The sequence below is a fragment of the Cariama cristata genome, unplaced genomic scaffold (assembly GCF_000690535.1).
Source record: "Cariama cristata isolate BGI_N322 unplaced genomic scaffold, ASM69053v1 scaffold19007, whole genome shotgun sequence".
Classification (NCBI taxonomy): domain Eukaryota; kingdom Metazoa; phylum Chordata; class Aves; order Cariamiformes; family Cariamidae; genus Cariama; species Cariama cristata.
The window spans coordinates 5,263-29,303 of NW_009628552.1; the positions used below are offsets into that span (position 1 = coordinate 5,263).

The 24,041-nt window shown below is 37.6% G+C and overlaps 2 protein-coding genes across 2 annotated transcripts; one reads left to right on the top strand and one right to left on the bottom strand.

The window, feature by feature from the left end:
• Positions 1-255: 255 nt before the first annotated feature.
• Positions 256-14,595, top strand: LOC104165288 (protein zyg-11 homolog B-like; the record flags this gene model as incomplete). Its single annotated transcript, XM_009704868.1, is given in 13 exon segments — positions 256-427; positions 2,858-3,612; positions 6,231-6,371; positions 7,615-7,791; positions 7,960-8,024; positions 8,660-8,759; positions 8,842-8,892; positions 9,520-9,681; positions 9,788-9,835; positions 10,470-10,667; positions 10,760-10,812; positions 11,442-11,539; positions 13,961-14,595. Coding segments are annotated over 13 exon segments (2,211 nt in total), but the record flags the coding sequence as incomplete, so codon positions are not given.
• Positions 14,596-17,375: 2,780 nt separating this feature from the next.
• On the bottom strand, positions 17,376-22,909 carry ECHDC2 (enoyl CoA hydratase domain containing 2). The gene is made up of 9 exons (XM_009704869.1): positions 22,847-22,909; positions 22,199-22,286; positions 21,561-21,647; positions 20,254-20,346; positions 19,555-19,611; positions 18,962-19,149; positions 18,468-18,518; positions 18,151-18,198; positions 17,376-17,460 (listed from the first exon to the last, which is right to left on the bottom strand). Exons 1-9 carry the CDS (start codon positions 22,895-22,897, stop codon positions 17,383-17,385), a joined length of 741 nt encoding a protein of 246 aa, XP_009703171.1. The 5' UTR covers positions 22,898-22,909; the 3' UTR covers positions 17,376-17,382.
• Positions 22,910-24,041: the final 1,132 nt, after the last annotated feature.

Sequence of the window (24,041 nt, forward strand, 5' to 3'; positions counted from 1 at the left end):
CTCAAGCACAACAGAGCAGGCTGGATGTGGTTCTGGGGAAGGAGGCTGCCCATCAGTTTGGCCAGTTGTTTATTGTGAGAGCTGACTTTGTGTGATTTTAAGGGAGGCATCTCATTTGGTAATATTTGCCTGTTCAAGTGAGGATCAGACTAACAAGAAAGAATGATTTCCCTAAAATCAACATTATAGAGTAATGGAAGATTCATAGACAGAAAGATTTGACTAAATCTCCTTTGTTTCATTGTGTTTTGCGTATGACAGGAGGAAGCTTCTCCTTATTCTTTACTTGATATCTGTCTGAATTTCCTGACTGCCAACCTAGAGAAGTTTTGCACAGAAAGGCAAGATGGAACGCTATGCTTGCAGGAGCCAGGAATGTTTCCTCAAGAAGTGGCCGATCGATTGCTGCAGACAATGGCCTTTCATGGTAAAAACAATTAATTGTGGGTCATCAGTGAAAATATTTTACTGGAATGTGACACTGCAATTCTGGTGTATTTTCTAGTAGAATCTGCTGTTGCAGCTGTTAAAACTGTGGTCCTTAATCTCTTAATAGAGAATTTCTGTTATTTTTGCTTTTCCACAGCTTCAGCTGAATGTTGCGGTGCCATATAGGTAGTTCTAAATAGAAAGTCCTTTGTCTTGGGCTTATGATTTTAATTTAATGTTCCTTTAAGCAAACATTCTTTAATAGATCATCATTCAGTCACTTAAAAAAAATAATGTATTTGATTCTACTACTTCTAGCAGCACTCAAATATTTCAGTATCTGTCACAGAGCAATTAATTGAATTATCTTTACTTTGCGTCCTCATGATTAAACTAGGAAATAATCTTGTGATTTTCATTAAAATAGTGTCTCATCTCTTCTAGCACTTTTGTTGAAGTCAAATTATTTGCTCGAAAGCAGTCAGTTACAAAAGCAGTATAAACATCTGTGAAAACCGTTTTGTGATCTTACATTTTACATACTGGCCTATCATGTTCTCTGTCAGCACATCTTTGAGGAGTGGGCTGCCCTCTGTTTGCTGTTTTAAGCATGACAAAGGAAAATGTGCAAATAAAAGCTTCTTAGCGTGAAAAGAGTGAGTGTATAGATTACCCTAGAGAAGAGGCAGGAGACCCAGTCCTGGAGATCCTGGAGAGCGTTATTAGCAGATAAGACATGACTCTAGAAAATTAGTGTAAACAGACCAAGCACCCTATCCTATAGGTGCAGATTTGATTGGGTCTTACTGTGCAAATACGGGTGTTCTAGTTTTCTCAAGTTGTTCTAGTCAGATATAACAGAAGGAATGGTCCTAAAAAAAACGCAAGCTCAAAAAAACTTTTCATCTTCAACATACATTACTTTCTGATAAGTAGTTATTTAGAGTAGTCCCAAGAAATCAGATTCAAGGAAACTGAATTACCAGAAGCTTATTACCAGTGCTAGTAGTGATGAAGGCAGTTCCAGACACCGAAACATCACAAACACTGTGTCAGAGTGCAGGATGGAAAAAAAGTGCATGCCAGGTAAACAGGGTGTGGCTAAGGTAGGCCAGTGAGAGAGCCTAACTCCATCCTTAAATGAAAAGATGAGCAAAAATTAAGAAGTAATTTAGCAATACTTTGATAAATAATTATAATTTGGTAATTTTTCTGCTGGGTACCAATTGTTTCACCCCATATTTTTGCTTTCTCTGCAAAAGAGGAATGCCCCGACCACTTGGTCAGAAATGCCTAAACTGTTTGCTCCTTGGAAAAGTCTGCAAATCTCAATATTAATTTGACTCTGTCACAGAGGCAATTACTAGCTCATGACTTAAAGCCAAACTCTAGTGGCAATGATGTTTTTATTCAAATATATTGCATTTTTAGTTTCTTTTCTGTGTTCAGTATGCTTGAAGATAGGAGTGAAAAAACAGGAGTGGTGACATTTGTGGAAGGACATGTTCTTCCTACTCCTTTTGTGTGCGCGCAATTCTCATATGGTTTTCTATAAAGCAGTAATCCTTCTGTTGATAAGATATAAATAAGAAATCTTGGTGCTTTCAATGCCTGTTGGATAATCCTGTGCATGGAACTAAATGTATTTCAGTTAGGATGTTGCCAGTACGCTGCAAGAAAAGACTACTTATGCAGTTTTCTTACTACAGAGCAAAAAGATGATAATTTCAAAGAAGATTGTTGCATTTTCTTTTTTCATTGCTGTCTTTCTCTCCTTCCCACCCTTGTCCTCCTGTTTCTCCTCTTTGAATCACTTCTTAGGTTTCTTTCTCACATTCAGCTTGTTTCTGAGCAACACTCCTACCTTCTTCATGAGGGGTATATAGAAGAACTTAATTAGCTTAGTTTAGTGTATTGATCCTACTTATGAATTCAATCAAATGCTAAATTGTTCAGTTAAGTTAAAGCAAGATGAGAACTGGGCATTGATTGCTGGTACTATCTTGAGGTTAACAGAACTGTGACCAGGGAAGAATAACTTTCAGAAATTTTGAAATTCTGTTTTTAGCCCTTTTCTAACGGGTTCAGTGAGAAAATCCAGAGAATGCAGGCAGCAGTCTGAATGCTTTTGAATCATATCCACATTTTATTTATTGCATGTTTCATGTTCTGAACTGAACAGCTAAGGTGTATATGCTACATCTTAATTTACCTGTCTTCTTCTTAAACCTGGAATTTTCTGAAAGTGAGATCGTAATCTTAAAAGTGGAATCTCACATATAAGATTTTGGGATTGGTGGCATAATGATCCAAGACAAACTACTTTGCAATTAATTTTCTTTGTTAACACTTTGTACCCTTTGGGTTCTTAAAATAAAAGTGATGTTCTGTGACACTGGAGCCAAACACTAATGCTGTTTTCCAATAGGGCTTCTGAATGATGGAACTGTGGGCATCTTCCGAGGCAACCAGATGCGCTTGAAACGAGCTTGTATCCGGAAAGCAAAAATCTCTGCTGTGGCTTTCCGGAAAGCATTCTGCCATCACAAGCTGGTAGAACTCGATGCTACTGGGGTAAATGCAGATATAACAATCACAGATATTATAAGTGGACTTGGCAGCAATAAATGGATCCAACAAAATCTGCAATGCCTTGTGCTGAACTCACTAACTCTTTCTTTGGAAGACCCATACGAGAGGTGCTTCAGTCAGTTGTCTGGGCTCCGTGCATTGAGTATTACCAATGTTCTGTTCTACAACGAGGACTTGGCAGATGTTGCTTCACTTCCTAGATTAGAAAGTCTGGATATATCGAACACCTCTGTCACTGACATAACGGCACTCCTCACCTGCAAAGACCGACTCAAGTCTTTGACCATGCACCACCTGAAATGCTTGAAAATGACCACAACCCAGATTCTGGATGTTATAAGAGAACTAAAATACCTGAATCACCTTGATATCTCAGATGACAAACAGTTCACATCGGACATAGCACTTCGTTTACTGGAACAGAAAGATATCTTGCCTAACCTTGTGTCTTTGGACATTTCTGGAAGAAAACATGTTACGGATAAAGCTGTAGAAGCGTTTATTCAGCAACGGCCCACAATGCAGTTTGTGGGACTGCTAGCTACTGACGCTGGCTACTCAGAATTCCTAACAGGAGAAGGAAACCTAAAGGTTAAGTGGAGGAATTAATTCTACTGAAAAATTACAATGTGCAGGAAAAATAGAACTAATAATTTGTAACAAATGTATGTGGGTGTTTTGGAAGGAGGCTGTAGGTTCACTTTTTAACTGTTAATTGTAATTACTGACTTTGTGTCAAATTCCTACTTAATTCTGTCACAGAAACTGCTAAATTTACATAATACTATTGTAAGAAGCATCTGTTTTCTGTGCCTTTTCAGTGAGCCTCAGATCCTGATTTAACGTATCAGATCTAAGAGAGCTGAACTTTGTCTAGTCTGAAGTAATTTACTGGAATAATATTTTCTGGATTCCAGCACAATATCTAGCATAAGGCAGCAGTATGGAAGAGGTGGAGGTACAATTTGCATAAGCTTTGAGAAGTTCATGATTAACAGAGCAGATATGATAAAACGGAGCTGCTGTTGTACTCCATCACCACTTCCCTTTCCTATTACAATATTTCTACCCACCTTGAAAGGTCTTTTGGTGATGAACATGTAAGAAGCAATTACTTAGGATGGAAAACTTCCTCTTCTTGAATGAATCCTAAATTACTTAGCCCCATAGGGTGAGGTGATATTTGCTGAAGTGCATTTATTTATCTTTCAGTGCCAGGCAACAAGCTGTCATTCCCTGTTCTGTAGAATACACATGCACTTTCTGGAGAGTGAGCCTTTACTGGCCCTGCTACGAAGGAGTCAGAACTAAAGAAGGAAAAGAGATGTTTTAGATGCGTCAGTCGTATATCATCTTTGTCTCTGAGTTTTGTTTTCTACTGTGCCTTGAGGATGATGGAAACCACAGAGGGAATGAGGAAGAGTTTGTATAATGTGTCCATATTTTACTCTGTCTCATGTGCAAGTTGAGTTTTGCACTTCAGTTTTAAAATTCAGAATGTTGTTATAGGCAAGTGAGGTAATGCAGCTACACACAATTGAAAATTTTCTTTTCCCCTGGAACTTTTGATGGTTGTTAATGGCCAACTCTCTTGAGTACATAGTTGTCACAGCTGGTAGAAATGTGCATGAATGCTGAAATGCACTGTTAGAGAAAGCAAGTTCCTGTTTGGTGTGATGATGCACGGCATTAGGAAATTATATGTCATGTTTGGTATAAAATAGTTCAATATAATTCTTGCTGTTTAGAATACATGCTTCATATAAGTGACTGTGCTGTGAAAAGACAAGAAGGAAGAAGGTTCCACTAGAGTGAAAATCATGATGGACTTGTAGCAGTGTAGTTAGCAAAAAACAGTTTGCATTTTTTTTTTTTTTTTTTAGGCATAGTTATCAAGAAGAGACTGTAGGCAGCGGTTGGGTTTTTTGCCTTTTTTTTTTTTTTGTGACCTGAAATTCATTAGTGAGTATACTGAAATATTCAGCTGCTTAATCTAGATGCTGCTGAAGAATAAACAGGACACAGCACTCATGGAGACAGCAGAAGTGAAATATTACTGTCTTTACAGCAGTCCTTTGAAATTTGGTTATAGGAAATTCTTGAAAGATTGAACACTAGGCAGACATTACAGTTGAGAACATGAAGCCAAGTGGAAATTCTTCACATAGTGTATAATTGGCTGCAAGACATGTCAGTAAATATGATTGCCCTGTTCTAATCAGTAGAGAACATAAAACAAAACCCAAGATGGTATCAGTTCTCTCAAGGCTGTAATATATTCCTGATCTAGCAAGTTTTGAAAAATTTGGCTCTATACAATGCAGGCTGCACACAATGTGACACTTCAATCTATGAACATTTGCTTTCCCTTATGTGACACATTAGGTAGAACAAGTCCTGCATGCTTCTCTAAGAATTTTAAAAAACAGTGATTGCAGCAATGATTCATTAAATACTAGGATTGAGGAACAAACCATCTACAGTTATACAACTTCCAGTTATAAAGTAGATAAAATATACTTAATTGGAAAATATAGCCAATTGGGAAGTGGGAAAATTTGCAGCTAGTTGCTGATTTAATATTCTGAACTTAAGCTCATATTAGTTAACAGCTCATAGCTTCTAATGCAGTCTTTGCCTAAGTTAGCTCATTGTTTAGTTTTCACATGTATTTAAAGTCTGTTTTTAAGAATCACTTCTTTTGCAGAAAGCATGAGTTAGTTCTTTAATATGGTGCTGGAAAGCCATTGCTACAGATAGAACTTATAGGAAACTTGATGTAGGCAAAGAATGGAAATCTTTTTTTATTGCCAGAGCTAGGACCCAGAGCCAGAAAATTACAGCCAAAATACCATCTTCACCAGTTTATCAGCTGCATTTGACAGAGCATTCAGTTACAAATAGTGCTTTTAGGCATTTGGTGCATGATAAGCAGCTTTTGTTAATTATGAAGTGCTACTTTTACTTAGTGGTTTCATACAGTTCTGCTTAAAGCCACCACTGAAGCCTAATTTTGGCTTATAATGTGGATTCTTCTTTATGAAGAATGTTCTGGGTTAATATGGCCAGATAAGGTAATCATTTGTTTACTGAAGGATTTTGCTAAAAATATCACCACCTTTGAAACCGCAGCTTTGCACTTTTTAAGAACAAAATTTTTGAAGTAAAACAATGACATCTTCAACTAAAGATTGTTTCTGTGTTCATAGGTGTCCGGAGAAGCAAATGAAACTCAGATTTCTGAAGCACTGAAGCGTTACAGTGAACGGGCATTCTTTGTGAGAGAAGCACTCTTTCATTTATTCAGCCTGACACATGTAATGGAGAAAACAAAGCCTGAAATTTTAAAGGTAAAATAATATCATTTTAATGATTGGCATCCATTTTTCCTTAAGCTGAGCCCATCCCCAAAACCCTGGTATAAATTATTTTATAAGCTTTTACATTTTTTGGTTGTGATTTTTAAGATTAAAATTGTAATGTTTGATACAAATTAACAACTATTTAAACAATAGTGATGTAGAAGATGCCTTGTAGCATTTTATGTTAGGTAGAATTTATCTGGACTAATGTATAGTGTGTAAATGTAGTAGCATCAAAATTAATTTTTTCATGTAATTTTGAATATGATATGAAGTTTTGTTCAGATGCTGAATTCTGTCATTAGAACATATCTGTACTGGGTCAAATCCTGTCGAGTCTACAGACAGTAGCTACAACAGTGCCTTCTGCTGATGCTTACAAAACAGTAATAATAAGGAAGGTATTCAGTGATATTTCTCTCCACTGTCATCTTCCAGTATGATAGCAAGTGAATAAGTATTGTTAGTGTTCTATATTGGGCTCTAAATTGGAAAATCCTAGAAACTTCCTTAGAAATCCATTCTAGGCATTGGCTTTCCATGTCCAAAACATCAGAGGTGGTTTAATTTTTACTGTGATCATAAAGAGAGGCGTCAGTAGGACAGATGATTTTTGTTTTTCCTATCCTCTTTGATGTTGAACAAGTGACCTCGATTTTGTTGGCTTCAATATCAAAAAGACTTTGGCAATCAACAGTTAACAAGAAAAACACTTTCTTAGGTGAGATCACAATCAACATACATAGCCATAAACATAATTCAGGAAGAAGCTGCAGAAAATATATCCTGACCTAGCAGCTTAGGATGTGATCTGAAATGGCTAGTCGCCAAACAACAAGCCACTACATCATTACCATTACACTGCAGAAACTCTGTCCTACCTCATTCGTCTCTGAAAGGCTTTGGTGATTTTTATCCCAGTGTGTAGAGCAAACACTGGATCTTTCTAGGAATCTCTTGCATTCCATGCAGCCTCTTCTTTGAGAGACTGCCACAACCAGTGCAAAAGGACTTGGAGAAACAGAAGTTGTCAGCTTTAAATCACTGAGCAGAAGGAAGTGTTCCTCCTGAGAATTAAAATCACACCAGATGGATTTTTCACTGAAGTAAAAGGGAGGCAGAAATTGGGTACTGTGAGTCATTGTTGTGGCCTCAAGCAACACCGGATTGCTGTTGGGGTATGTGAGCAAACGTGTAAGTAACTAATGTGGGCAAAACTCTTGCATTTCAGCTTGTGGTTATTGGAATGAGAAATCACCCCCTGAACTTGCCTGTGCAGTTAGCAGCAAGCGCGTGTGTCTTTAACCTAACCAAGCAAGATTTAGCAGCAGGCATGCCTGTGCGACTTCTGGCCGATGTCACTCACTTGCTCCTGAAGGCCATGGAACACTTCCCAAATCATCAACAGGTAAAAGACAAAATTTCTTTATTTTTCTGTAGGATTCCCTGTCTTGTGGATTTTGCAAAGGGTTTCTACACATTTCATGACCTCATGGAAGTATGTTTAATGATTCATAGCAAGAAAGTATTCTGGAATATGTATGTCTCTGAAGTAATTCTTTTTCATTTTTCATAGCTGCAAAAGAATTGCCTTCTTTCACTATGCAGTGATAGAATCCTTCAGGATGTTCCATTTAACAGGCAAGTTTCATATATCAGTTAAAATGAGTTGTAGTATTGCAGAGTATTTTTCTTTGTTGTCTGTTCCTTCAAGAGGTTTGGTTTTGGTCTCAGTTTTGCTCAGTTTAAATCATTCCAGTGTCCTGAATTTGTCTGGCCTATATTATTTTAGGCCTGTAATTCACAGTTGAACATAGGTCTGAAAAATTCCTTTGGTGTACAGGTATTTTTCACTTCACCTGGATGGGTCTATCACTAACGGCATATAACAGAAGTCAAAATTTCTCTGGGGAACTACAGGATTGCTTTTTGCAGAGATTTTTCTACTTAAATGTTTTGCCCAAATGCTTTGAAGTGTGTTGGTCTGATGTTTCAGAAGATTGTGTCAAATTTTTCTTCCTTCTTTGGAAGCAATTTCTGTGCACTTTGATATATAATTAGAAGTAAGAGGCACTAAGCAAACAACTCAAAGCTGACTGAGGCTCATGCAATAGCTGTAATTTCACTGTATGTTTCTACTTTTTTTTGGTACAAGACCTGCTTCTTCCAGTTTCTTTTGTCTTGCATGCATTTTATCTTATGTGTTGTCTGTGTACATCTTTCTCTTACTAAGACTTGTGAGACTTCTGAAAATTAAGTTTATTTTTAACTTCCAGGTTTGAAGCAGCCAAACTTGTTATGCAGTGGCTGTGTAATCATGAAGATCAAAACATGCAAAGGATGGCTGTAGCCATCATTTCCATACTTGCTGCAAAGGTATGAAATTTAAGCTTTGAGATGATAGGATAATAATTCTAAAGTCTAAAAAAATTGTTGATATGGTTTTGTTTGTTTACAGCTTTCAACAGAGCAAACAGCTCAACTTGGTGCCGAACTCTTCATTGTTAGGGTAAGTCACATACTTTCCTGACGGTCAAAAATACCATCCTCTCCAGCTATTCATGCTGACAGTACTCCTAAAGGTACAAAACAAACATAAGGAGATGGAATTCTAAGAACATATTAACCTGTATTCATTTGAAAGTTCCTTAGAAGAGAAAAGCCTAGAGAATTTGTTAGAGATAATATCAGAGGCAGTGGCAATGAAACATATTAGCATAGATGAAAAGAAGCCAAAGTGGAAAAACTTGACACAATTAATACAAAGTAAAATAGCAAGGCATCTCTTGATTTGAAATTCATTGTATAAGACAAATAATGCTCAAAAAGAGAATACTTGAAGTAAATGGTTAGTGCTGTGAGTGTTCACGTGTGGGCCAGAGTTCAGTGGATGGCTTTGTGCCATCTGTAATAGTACCACACATGTAATTATGGTGAAAACAAAGGAATTTCTCTAGCAGGCAATCTTGTTCAAAGGAGAGGTTTTGTAGAGCTTGACCCTAAATATGTAGGTCTCTACTCTGCATATAAATGATAGCTATGCATTACCTGAGTTGGTGCAGAAAGCAGCACAGGAGCTAATACATCTTTTGATATGCAATCATAATTGGGATTTTTTGATTATTTTTTTTTCCAGCAACTTCTGCAAATAGTTAAACAGAAAACAAATCAGAATCTTGTAGATACTACCCTCAAGTTCACATTGAGTGCACTTTGGAACCTCACTGATGAATCTCCAACAACATGTCGGCACTTCATTGAAAATCAGGGGCTAGAACTTTTCATGAGAGTGTTAGAGGTGAGGAATATGGTTTTGATGGTGGATTATCAACATACGTTTATAATTAACATTGTTTCAATAATAAGCATTAGTTGTTACCTATAGTTTGTTTCTTTTCCCACAGTCTTTTCCATCCGAGTCATCCATCCAACAGAAAGTTCTTGGACTTCTGGTGAGATGAAAAAGAACAAAAACCAAAGGCTGAAATATATACGTTTAAAAATTGAGTTTTAGATTTTTTTTTTAACCTCATGTTAATCTGAAAACTTGCCTAATATTTTTACGTTCTTCTTTAATCTTTATAGTGTGCATTATTCATAACTGACATTTTTTTGGACTGTTTTACCAATTCTTCAAAAGCACTAGCTATAATGAAATTGATGGTTACAGTAAACAAAAAGAGCTTTTAAGAAAGGACAGTGAGTGAGGCTTCAGATGAGTCCAAATGCAAAAAGTAGGTTGAAAATCAATGGAATTCAGAATTGTGCACTGCTGAAGTTTACTGCATTTGTGTTTCAGAATGTTAAAACTAGCCTTTCATTTAGTGTAATCTGCATGCTGATGACCTAAAATTACTTACGAGAAAACCTCTTTGTTTTGAGGTAAATTCCTGCATTAGACTGGAAAAGTTTTCAAAAGCAAAAGTAGTATTTTGGCATCTGGTGCTTACCTGGATGTATGAAGATCTCATCCTGGTGTTTATATGTGTTTACTTAAACAATGTAGTTCAAGTGTATATGTTTATGCCCTTGTGTCCTATTCTTTCTGTTGATATTTTCTCTTCTCTTCTTTTTCCCCCCATCCAGAATAACATAGCTGAAGTTAAAGAACTCCATTCTGAATTAATGTGGAAGGACTTTATAGACCACATCAGTAAATTATTGCACAGTGTGGAGGTGGAAGTTAGCTACTTTGCAGCAGGGATTATTGCTCATTTGATATCTCGAGGGGAGCAGGCCTGGACATTAAGTCGCAGCCAGAGGACATCTCTCCTTGAACAGCTGGTACAGAAATGATGGTGAATTTTATCATACTATTTTATATTTTTTCAATGTTTGTATTTAACAATGAGTGTTCTTGGTTCTGTATTTTGCAGCATTCTGCCATTTTGAATTGGCCAACCCCAGAATGTGAGATGGTGGCTTACAGGTAACTATTGTCTTGATTTAGAGTTTGGACAATAGACTGAACTAGATTTAAAGCTTGTTCCCAAAGCAGAGTGAGCTGCTAACCAGATGTGATTTTGTCCAGCGGAAAAATGTCTATTGGCTTAAAATATACAGTGTGTTAATTTTCCCTTTGTGACCAAAAAAGGTTAGGGACTCCCGTAAAAGAAAAATACAATATTGTTCTGCTGCTTTTCTGTTAAAGGTATTCAGCTGCATGCCTAAAACACTTGGACACAAAGATTAACCAGTAAGGTTATATTGGCTAGCACTAGGTTAGCACTGTCTGTCCTAGGTAAAGAACCTTGAGGCCAAAAAGTAGAATTAGATAATTGCTGTCCATTTAATCGTTATAATTTCCACTGTTTTTACTCCTGTTTTTAAGGAGTAGGAGGTATTCAAATGCTATGGTAAAGGCATACCACATAGCCACTCTATATAATTTTTGCTAGTAATTATCTTAAACATTAAAAGGCTCGCCTGCTGCACTAAAACTCTAGTTTGTGTGTCTCCTAGTTAAACCTATAGCTGAATGAGTAGTCAACATGTGACCTCTGAAGTAATAATATCTAGTAGTAAAGCGAGTTGCCATTCCTCTCCTTTTTTTTATAGGTCTTTCAATCCATTTTTTCCACTGCTTGGCTGTTTCATGACACCTGGTGTCCAGTTATGGGCAGTGTGGGCCATGCAGCATGTCTGCAGCAAAAATCGTATGTATTAAGATAATATTACCCTTAAAATTCTTATTTCTTAGCATATTATTCACTGCATGAAGCAGGAAAAATCAGAAATCCGAAGGTGTTCACTCCTAATCCACTGGAGAAACTGCATTTAGGCTTTGACTAAATGGGGCAGGAAAAGAGAGTATTAAAAGTTCTTTATATCCTTTTTATTTACTGGAATTTTACTGTAGAATGCACAGTATCAATTCCAAAATGTGGACATGTGTAAAGATTAACTATACTTTTGGCTTGCACAGGTGTTTTTATTCAGAACTGTAAATACTAACAGTGGGCAACAAATTTCTTTTAGATTAAGAACAATGATTGTATCAGGTAGCCATCTCTTACTACCTAAAACTTCTGTTCTGATAATCCTCATCTCTAATCGCCTTTTTGCAGTAACTTGCTGTGAAATGAAGGTCAGTTTCTTAATCTGTCTTTCCCATCTGCAAAATGAGAACACCAATGTCTTGTTTGTAAAATGATTTGAGAGCATGTGATGAAATGCACAAGTGTTGGGAAGGGAAATATATTCCATGAACATACCTAAATGCAAGACTGCTGGACAAACATTCCTGGCTTTTAATGCCCCATTATTTTTTTTTTGTTTTGACATAAATTTGTATGATGTGAATGTGTGTATGGTCATTAACTTCTACTAGATATAAAGCAGGTTTCCTCTAAAGTATTAAAAGTGTTTTCTATGCCAGTTTTTTAATCTTCTTGACAGCAGTATATCTATGCTTGTTTATCCCTGTCCCATAAATCACCGTTTCTACAGTGAAAAGACATCTATTCAGGACCAAACAATAACATGGCATAATATATAATTGCACATAAAATACTGTTTTCCTGCTCTTTATAGAGCTTATAAATGTAATGAGCCTCTGTTCCCAGGGTACAGTGTCCAGAGATCTGTGAGGACTTGTCCCATGTTGAAGTAGGACTGTTCTGACAAAGTTGTTTTACTGGTCAGACTCTGGGTAACAGTTTTTGACTAAGACTCGGTAATTTCTCATTGAGCCTCAGCCCTGTTAACTTAGTGTGGTCCTATTTGTTCTATTTATTTTTAGTGTTTATTTTGTGCTGCCCTAACCTCTGAGCTTTCAACATGCCACAGAGGTCTGTATTGACAGGGAATAACTGCTCTGTAAAACGGAGAGGCTGGAAATACTTGGATGGCGTACTCCTGATTTGAGATCAAGACAGTATTCCTGAAGTTTAGTTCTGATAGTAGTTGGTGCCAGAAGCTTCTGGACAAAGTTGCAGAGAAACCAAATGTTTGGTAGCAAATGCAATAACCTACTCTGAGGGAAAACGTGTTTAATTCTGAAAGACACAGATTTATTTTGAGGGGAAATCTTGAGCATTTGGTGCTTGGCACCAAGAAGACTTTTTGACCTGGAGAAGAGATGAATTTTATTTTGACCTCCTCTTTTAGATGAGGGTGAAAAGTAGTCTGGAGTTAATGGGATTGATTTTTCTTGTTTATTTTTTTTCCTTCTTTTGCTGTTTCTCTATATCATACCCACCTCAATGAGGTAACTTAACTAAACCATTAGTAGCACTGCAGTAAATGTGATCCCCAGTGAAATACTTAATGTCAGTGTTTAAACAACTCTGGTGTTACTTCACCAAGATGAATGGTGAAATTGGGCAGAGCTGAGGTAATGCTCTATGAATTGCATTAGAGTCATCCTGGCCTTTTTGTAACAACTTCTGAAGCTTGCATGTTACATTAAACATGACTTTTTATAGCTGGTCCCTGCATGTAATAACACTGAGGCTGACTTAGGTGCACTTTCAACTTTTTAAAATCAATAATGCAAGTAAAAGAAAAGTGTAATTTTATCCCTGAAGAGGCATTCACAGCAACTTATAACTAATTAAAGGCCACTATGAATAGTATTTGGCAACCTGTTTTTGAATGAACTGATTCCTGTTCACGCTATGAACCTGTACAAATGATGTGGTATATCTGATACAATTTTTGGTAACTGTTCTGTACTGAGGGTTTTGGTAAAGTTGGTATTTTTACCTAGATACTCATAGACACTATAGTACTTCGGATTCCCATTTCTTAAAATTTATATATGTTCACTTAAAATTCCTGTAGAAGAGGCAAGGGGAGAGAAAGAATACCATGCATATTACAAGGCACTTTCCAGCTGACAGATGTGGAAACAGACCCGATTATACAGATGTCGGAGTCCTGTCTAAACAACTGTGTTGTTCTGTTCTCACTTACTAAAGTACAAATGCACTTCTGTAAACACTTCAGGGAGTGTCCTAAATGCTACCTGGTCTAGGAGACAAAAGTGGATTTGATTCAGTGTTTACAGTATCTGCTACATTTACCCTACATAATTTTTTTTTTTTTTGTAATTCCCTTTTCTAATCTTATTACAGCTACCAGATACTGTAGCATGCTAATTGAAGAAGGTGGTTTACAGCACTTATACAACATCAAGGAGAACGTCCAGACTGACCCACATGTCCAAAAGATTGCTATTGCCATCCTAGATAGTTTGGAAAAACACATTATGCGTCATGGGAGACCACCACCGTGTAGAAAACAGCAACAAAATAAACCAAACTGAAAGCTGCAGGTGTAGGAGTGTAAAGTATTGTCTCTGTAATAATCCTTTCTGATGTGTGTGTAGTTGGAGTAACTTGTAATATAGTGGTCACCATTAAAGTGATTTGCCGATAACTGTGGTACCCAGAACCATGTACGATAACCTTTGGTGAATGTCAACTTTAATGGCAACCGCATATGCAACTTGTAAAGGGTCCCTGCTTGAGCTGGTCGTACCTGTAGGATTACTGCTGGCTACAAAGAGATGGGACTTGTACAGCTCAATATGCACATCTGGAAAAAGACTTCTAGGAATATCTTGTTTTGTGACTTGTGGGAGAGAAAAGTTATTTCATCCCTATGATTGCTGTTCATAACACTGTTTACCAGCTTGGTGTTTGAATAGAACTGTGTGTGGTTGTGAGGTTCAACACTTTTACAGATTAAAACAAAAGTACATGCATGCTGGTTACAATGAGACTTGTAACTAAGGCGACCAAAATGTCCATTGTCTCATAACCCTTCTAAACACAAACGGGGTCTTCAGCTTCCTTTTCCTTTTGCCTGCAAGCACCGTTCTTTTGTGCTCCTTGCTGCTAGAACAACGCCTTTTTGCAGTTCAACTCTGCTGAGTCCTCCCTACTCTTAGTAAGGTGCGGACTGGCATTGCATCAGAGAAAGGGGAAACCTGCTAAAGTAAAGCAATAGAAACAGGATTAAAATGAGACACAATACTAAAAGGGAGAACTAAGCTTGAGATTTCAAACTTTATAACAAGAAGGGTTTTTTGTTCTTGACTACTTTTGGTTGTGTGTGATATCTTTTGTTTATAGAATACTGATAGGGAAAGGAGAAGGGTCATCAAAGCAAAATACTGCCTTGTCTTTATCATGAAGGGGATTGCGTGTCTTGATAAGAGGCCTAGGATATTTGGTCACCTTATTTATAAGAGACTAATGATTGCTCTGTTGTTTTCTGTAAATATTCTGTCAGTATTGTGCAGTGAATGATGTTTCCAAGTCATCACAGTGCAAAATATGACCCAATGTTCTGTGTAAGCCCTGTGTCAATTGCATTGTTTTGTGGAGTGTGAAATTTTACATAAAGATGCTAATTGTAACAACTTACTTCTTTCTTGGTTACCTTTGGGTTTCAAATGATCTGTTGAATGAAACATATTGCACAGCATACAGATGCCTGATAAAACACAAGTGATGGAAGCAAACTGCATGTCTATTCAAATTCAATTTAATTTCAGGTATTGTTTTTGTTTATCTGATTAGTCTCCATATTTCCATGGCAACTGACTGATATTCAGAGACTTTTCTGTAAATATATTGATAACTGAGTTTAAAAAGAAAGCTTACTAGCAGGGGATGGCTTCTTCATGATGACCATATTTTACTATTTTTAACTCCTTCCCTCTCCCAACTCCTATCCTTCGAATAAAAACATCATCTCTAATCTTCAATAATCTAGTTATTGTGTATTTCAGCAACTTCAAAAGGTACTGATCCAGTAATTTAATTAATGTTGTGCAATTGCGTTTTGTAGGAAGCTATAATTTGGCCAGCATCATTTTCATGTGTGTATCTGGTTATATACAGTTCTCTTGATTCCAAAAGAAATTAAATTGGTAGTAGCTTTGAATTATGAACCTGGTGAAAAAAATGAAAAATGGCCTGCAAGCCTTTACCCACCACCTTTCTGAGATGTCTGCTATGGGATTTCTGCTATGAAATTTCCTTTACATGAAATGGAACACAAAACTTGTCAAAATTGGTGTTAATAGAATGAATATAAATCCATTGCTACAAGATTTTAAAATAAAGATGACAACTTTCCTTACAATACTGGTTTTTCCTAATAACAGGAGAACTTGCTGAAGCATCTTAACTTAAAACTGTGGAAAAAAAAAAATCTACTACTACATGCAGCACAAAATGAATATGATACTGGTGAAGATGTCACTTCATGAAGTTCTGCAATCAGCAAGCACAGAGATTGTAAATGGTTTTCTATACCCTTCTTGTTTTGTTCCCACATGCTTCAGGCAAACAGTGAGCAGAATTCTTTTAAGCGGGTAAGTCTGAATGCCTACAAGGTATAAAACACTAAATTTACTTGCATGTGCCACTTACAGAAAGGTCTCTTCACATTCCTGTGCGGCTTCAGGAGTTCCTGCCACAGTAGACTAACTCTAGAAGCAACTTTTTAACTCCTGTATTTCACCTGTGGCGTTTGCCATACTTTTTCTGAAGGCTGAAGATCCTGACTCTGCTTTACCTAGATCTTTACATAGGTAACCTTAGCAGATGATGCACGTACAAGGTTTCCTCACCGACAGAATTGTTTGGTTAACTTTGGCACAAATGAAATTGTGGTTTGCTTCAAGACTATCACAGCATGAAGTGACGCCCAGTTCCAATGTGGTAAGCCACATTTTGCAAGTATATTTTGATAACCTCCAACATATTTACTAAAAATATATTTCTCTAACTATACTAATACACTTCTGCTTGAAAGCCCCAGTCTAGAGAAGTAAGAAGCTGTAGAGCTGAATTGTGTGGCAAGTCTCAGTGCTGGAGAACTGCTTAGCAGAGGGAGAAAATAACTTGACCTCCCAGTCAGGCAACAGATGAAAATAGGCGATGGGAGAGATGTCTGGCATAGACTGATATGGTGGCCATATATACGTGCACATACAGGCCTTGCATTTTCTCAAGCACTGATACCAAAGAGAAGTAAGTTCAGTTGGCTGGAGCGATAGCTCGGTGTTTTACACTATTCATAACAGATCTGGGGTGAAACGCCATTGTTCTGTGTTAATCCTGCTTTTTTCTGTCTGATCAGTTGGAAGCAAGCTTAGGAAGGTTTTGTTTCTTTGTAAGTTGACTTTCTCTTCAGAGTGAATTTTTTTTCTTATCAATGTTTAGATGCAGCATGTTTTCTGCCTGCCTTTTTTTTTTTTTTAAATTTGCTTATGGTGAGCCAAAGCTTCTCCATAATCCTCACTTGACATCTGTTTGAAAGCCGTAACACTGACTTAAGATCTATGCACTTTAAAAAGATCATCTGTACAAAGTTAAATCTTTATTTCGGAATTCATACAGCAAAATGACCAATGGAGTATTGGGAAATGCAGTCCAAGGCAAGGAGCTAAGTACACAGAATGCAGTCATAACCAGAGAAATTAGTGGGTCCTCTTCAGTCCTCCTTTGCCTTCAAAAAATCAAGGGGAAGCTAGGAAGCATTATTTGCCAATAAACTGAGGTGGTCGTTTCTCCCTGAAGGCAGCCATCCCTTCCTGACGGTCTCTTGTGGGAATATTCTACATTAAAAAACAAACAAACAAACAAGAAAACAGTATGTTTTTCATTGACGAGTCTGATGTGTTTTTAAGCACTAATTTGGCAGTAGTGGTCTAAGACCTCATTGCTTTTCTTTCAATGACACATTAAGTCCCACCTTCCACGTTTTGCAATTAGTGAAAGAAAGAGACCGGGTTGTAGTGTAAATCACAAGCAAAGCATTTAAGACAAAGACGATAGACCAGAGAACTAGACAGGAAAACAGTTTTCCATAAATTTAATACTTTACCATCTTAAAATACACTCAGAGGCACAGCAGTTACATTGTTCCATTAGCTGAGAAAGGTGCATGCTCTCAAAACTTGTCAGAAAGAATGACTACAGGAGGAATCTGGTTTTTAATTTGTTAAAACTAAAACCATTCGGAAAGCTCATCCTATAATTAACATACTGTTGAAACTAAGAATATACAATTACTTTAGACAGAAGGGACTTTGGTCTCAGGCAGGCCAAGAGCGGCAGCTATGCATGACAACAATTAATGTTCTGAAATAGATACCTGGAACTGTGGTCAGGTATGTTCCAAAAGCTTTAGACCTAGCTGTTAGTGTTCCCTTATAGAAAGGAAAATACAAGAGGATGCTGTGAATACCTGGCTCTAGAAAATGTACCGTTGTTCCTTTCAGGAATGCATTCTGAAGGTAACCTACCTGGGCATAACACATCCCCTCAATTGCCATCCCTGACGCAATGTCAACCTGGGGATGAGAGGGAAGGAGTGAGATTTGTCTGAAGTATAGCCCTCAAAACTACTTCATAGCCCTCAAATCCATAAATATTCACTTGTAGTGAGTGACCTTCACTCCTGTATTAGAACTACAGTGTCAGTATCTGTAGAAAAAAAAATCCTGATGTATTGTTTGTAAAGAAAATCTTTAAACCCCCTGAAATGGTTTTAAATGCCTTGTCTGAACAAGGATTATAACTCATCTCTTCTAACATTTTTACCATAGTAATTAAAAATTACCTCCATTCCTCTGTTTATTGCCAGTTTTCCCATTTTCACAGCAAATGGAGCCTTTATTAAAAAAAAAAAATCAAACCACAACAAACATTTAAAAATAATTAAAGCCACATCAGTTCATAATATTGTAGTTACTATATCACTATTCTAGCTCCAAATGACCTTTTAGTCTATATGAATTTGAAGTAAGTTAATAAGTATTTTTAAAAAAACAATTTGGCATTATCTGCAGTTAATAGATGTACATGGTACAAGGTTTCAATGTGTCCTGCAGGTCTGTATAACTGCAGCTGGGAGGTAAAACTGTCCTAAGGGTTAAGCAGCTGGATGTTAACACTTGTTCCTGCAGAAACTGCATTCACAAAAGGACAGAGTTAAGAGAATTAAACATCAGGAACCAAGACTTTTATAGAGAAGAATTTCAATTGTTTGTTTGCTCTCTCTTAAGGGAAGCAGAAATGCCTTCTTGACATTGACTACATGAATAATACACTTACCTGAGGAAGGATTTCTTTAGCCAAAGTTAATGCTCTCTGGTAAGCTGCATCTCCCTCCTGGTTTTGTGGCACTGTGTGATTTACTAATCCCATTGAGAAGGCTTGCTGTCCGTCAATCTGTCTACCAGTGAAAATGAGTTCCTTTGCAAGACCTATTCCAACACATCTGGGCAGGCGCTGGGTTCCCCCTTATGACAACAGCAAAAACACCCTTTTCCATTTCTGAGAAATGCCCAAAAAACCAATAGTATTTTGTCTCCTTACATAACAAGGAAGTTTGAAAAAAAAAAAAAAAGGGGGATCATATTTCTTTAAGTAACTATTAGCTGAATATGTCAACATTTTGCAAGGCATCTGAAAGGCTTCAGCATCCTTTTGAGTATTTTGATAAATAGGAAAAGGTGTAAAGGGACTTCCCTAAATTCACAGCAAGTCTGAGACAGGGCTTGGAACAGAACTCTTGATTCATAGATCTCTTGGGTCACTGTAAGATGCTGCTTCTAATTTACATTCAAAACACTTCAAGTGCGCTAATGGCAAAATATTTAACTATACAGCTGACAAAGCAAGAGACAAGATTTAATGAAGGTTACCTGCTCCAGGCAGAAGCCCTCTTGTGGTCTCAATAAGGCCCATTTTAGCTGATGAAGCTATTAAAAAAACCCAAACAAACAGGGTTTAGTTACTTTTTGATCTGTGTAACTACAAATTTTCCACACTGAACTGATTAATAAAACTACAAACTGTCAATGCTGAACTGGAACTCCATTTCTCCAGGTAGCTAGAAAGTCTGAATACTACAGTGCCTAATCAATGTCCATCTGAAATCAGATGAGGGATGTGTAGTATGGCTGCTTACCCCTACTGCAGCAGTTTTACCTAGAACAGTGAACCTTGGGTCCATACTAGATGAAATGTAATGGATGGAGGAATGGAAACGGAAGAAGGAAGTCTTCCAGTCCAAACTGATTTAAGTAGGGAAGGTTATATCTAGCCAGAATGCTGATCCAATATACATCATAATAACTATTTAATTCTACCAATAAATAGTTTTTCTGAAGGAATTCCAATCTTGTCTAAAAATAGGCTTTACTTTTTAAGCAAGGAAACTGCTTCCCAATAGTAACTAAATCTCACAATTTCTGGACAAATGCCTACTCATTTCCTGAACGGTGTAAGTTCCTGTCTTAGCTTGCTGGATTCCATTAACAGTCAGCTCTCATGAGTGTAAGTTCTCTTTAAAATATAGTCACCGATTACAAGAAGAATCCTGTATTAAGCAACACACAAACCTGCTACTCGAAGGTCACACGCTAATGCCAGTTCTAGTCCACCACCCAATGCGTAGCCATCTATTGCAGCAATTGTGGGTACAGGGAGAGCAGCTAGAGAAGACAACACAGATTATACAGTTTTGTTCCAGAAGTTCTGTTCCACTCACTTCTGGAATTTAAATCCTTAAATTCTAAAGCTTTCAATAGTTCTCAAATTCAAAATTGCTTAAGAATTCATTTTTTTCTGCCACAAACTTTGACTGTCTCTAAACAGTACAAACTGCATTTCTCCCTACTTTGTAAGAAGAATGCAAAATATTCTTCTTATATGCAAAGAAGCATGCAAATACAAAGTACTGCAACACAAAACAGGGTGAATTGTCTCATTGCAAATTTATGATGTCAATATCCAGCTAAACGGCAGTTAAACAGTCAAAGACACCATCCCTAGTCACTGTAACAAGGATTAGCTTTTCTGGTGCTTCTGTTAGCCAAGGCTCCTGAACTCGGTAAACACTGTTGTCACCTCGTAGTTGAGCAATCTGAGGTACCTGGAGATTAGCTGCTTTATAAGACACCTATTTTAAATACTCAAGGAGCTGGAAGCGGACTTCAGATGTGTGCTAGTTCTGTGCTGTAACTAGCCCCCGCCCAGAATAGCTTCTGTGGTTTGTGAGACAGGGTCATTCTCTCTATACATTGTGGTTTGTTTTTTAATTACTGCAATTCTGATTGGTATTTTAGTCAGATTTCACTTTGGTATTCCTCTCTAGTGACAGCAGAATAATTCATAAATAGAGGAAGAAAATCAACTGCAGAAGTCCATATTTCTTTCAGAGAAAAAAAAGGGGGAGGGAATTGTAGGTACAAAGCCCCTGATATTCAACACATTCATTTAGCAAATCTATTCAGAGATCCAAATCCATGTTCTTAGGTCATTGCCGTATCATGAGTGGCTCTGAGCACTATTGAAAGTGGGATAACCAACATAGCTCATTTTGTCTAGCACTGACTCCCAAGGGTTACATAGAACTGTACACAGAATGCTTTGTTATAGCAGGTACTTAGGTACATGCATGTGTGTGTGCTGCTCTTTGTCAAGGAAAAGGCAGTACTGAAATGCATCTTGTCCTTGGAGTGGCAGCAGGATGGTTGGTATTTAATTCTAGTCAGATCTTTGTTTCAGGCGTAAGCTGGAGCCATTTGGGAAGCTAGACCTAAATGGATAACCTGCTGGGGCTAGCATCCTTCCCCTCCTGCAGCACTTCTCAATGTCTCAGTACAGGCAGTCTAGAACAAATTTTCTAACCGAGATAATCATTTACCTATTTCATCCATGAGATTTCTCAGCCTTTTAACAAACTGTCCAACTTCTGCATCATCCATCTTTGCACGTTCCTTTAAGTCTGCACCTAAATAGAGGAGAAAAAGGTTAGAATCCAGGAACAGGGAAAAGACGTGAACTGTGTTCCCTCCTGTCCCTCTCAAGAGGACAGACCATTTCAGAAGTCTTGAAATACAGTGTTCTGCTTAAGTACGGTCAGTGGAAGCTGGAGTGCGGACATCTGGGCTGGAGCAGTGGCTAGAGTGCTCCTCTGTGCCCTTCGAACAGCTTTCACAGAGCAGCACCAATCGCTCTGTGTAAGGACAATAATCCATAGAACTGGAAACCAAGGACTCCGATACCAAAGGCACTTGTGCTTGATCATGGTTATAAATGGAAAACAAACAGTAGCACTACACAGCCTGGGCAGCTCACTCCATCACTCACGTCTTCATCACCGAAGTCAAGAGGCAGACAGGTGAAAGACAGAACAACGTGTTTGTCATTTGCTACACAAAAGCAAGCCCATTTTTCTTTTAGCATGCATTTCCAACTGCTTTTCTGCACGATCTGATCAGCACATAGCCCTAAGAACCATCTAATTTTTTAACAATAGTTTGCAGTGTCTTTGTTACTTACCAGCACAAAATACACCTTTCACCTCGCTCTTGAACACCACCACACGAACCTTCTCATCAAAGCGGAGTTGTTCCAAAGCGCTGAACAGCTATGAGGGAGGAAGTACAAACAAGAGAAGAAAAACTTTACACATATGGATGTATATAGCTAAATTATAGCAAGCTCCTAATCTATGATAAAAGTTTCTCTTTTTTTCCCCTGCAGGTGCCAGGAATTTCCTGGAAATCATATATATATGGAGCCAGCAGGATCCTTCCATGACAGCCTCAGAATGACATGTTTCCTCATCTCTTTTTTTCTTCCATTCAGATATGAACCTTTGCTGTACTTTAAATTCCCCTTCCTGTCCAGGCATGAGCCAGACTTGTACTTGAGTACGTTTTTGTTGTAATTACGCAAGTGAGGACATTAACTTGCATCTGAGTTAGCTAACTTAAAATCTCTGTCCAGTCTGCATCTGAAGTTACTGCAGTATAGACACATGACGATCTCTTTTTCTTCAGGCTAAGCTGCCTTGCCCCAGTGCAGTCTCCCACTGACCTTCAGCAAGAGATTAAGTTTTTGCTTCAGATTTCCCACAGCTATTCTTATTGCATTTAGTTATTGATCATGATTCCAAACACGTTTACAGGCCAGGCCCATACTCACTTCATTTACAAATACTTTTCCCAATGAATTTCTTGCGTGGGGTCGGTTCATTAGGATTTCAGCAATACCTTAGTAATAGGAGACAATTTCAGTTATACTTCATTTAATTCTCTGACACAGTAATTCAACTGGGAACAATATCTGCATATGCTGCATCTTCTCTTTCCTGAAAATGCATATAAAGTATATTCTAAAACAATCAGTTATTTTAAAAGTGGAGGTGGTAGACGATGTCTACGAAACTCAGTTATGCAGGACAATTGTAAAATTCAGTAGCACTGTGAATAATATAAATAAGCAGACTTTTAAAAAATGAACATGACATCTAAGAATATATGTCTTAGAATCACTGTAGGAATGGAAAAAAACCACAAACCCAAATGATCCATCTTAGGTTTCTGTTTCGAATGTTATTTAATTCGGTTTTTATTGTACGGTCATACTGTGTTTAAGTATATTCCTTAATGAAGAAAACCATCCTCTTGAGATTGCTGTTTGCATGAGAATAGAACAAACTGGTCACTCTCCAGGCTGTTTTGAAATTGCAGCTCCATGTAATTTAAAGTTAATATGCTCATCCGTGTAAAGGACTTCAAAGTTCCTAAGTCCAAGCAGAAAAATAAGACCACAACATCTACCTAGTTCTCCCTTGCACTTGTTTTGTAAATTATTATCCAATGGTTTCTGTATGCTTTGGAGAGAAAAAACAACTCTCCCGTTTCCTTGGCTGGACTTTTGCTCACTTCCCAGGTTTTAACATTGTAAGATGCTGTTGCTGCTCCTGGAGGTGCACAGATGCACCTTGCATCTGTCATGCTTGGTCCTTCTGCCCTGCTAGAAGGTCTCTGTCTTTATTCCTCTGCCTATGCCAGTGGCCAGTTGGTAAACAAGAGATGTGCCACGCCGGAACAAAGACAGAGGTAACAGTGGGCAGCGGCAAACAATGGAAATTCACAATCCTGGTAACTACATTCATGTGTATGTAACCAGCAAAACTACCAAGAACTGTTTATAAGCTCTTGCAAGAGTTACAATTACCAGAAACTAATTTCATTGGCAATTTGAACTAGAACTCAAACGGCTTAGTGACTCTCATGCGTAAATACACACAGACATGCCCTGGTCTTATCCTACCTTCAGCACTGTACATTACTGAGATCAGAAAAATCTAAGGCATGCAAACCAGAACTTTTTG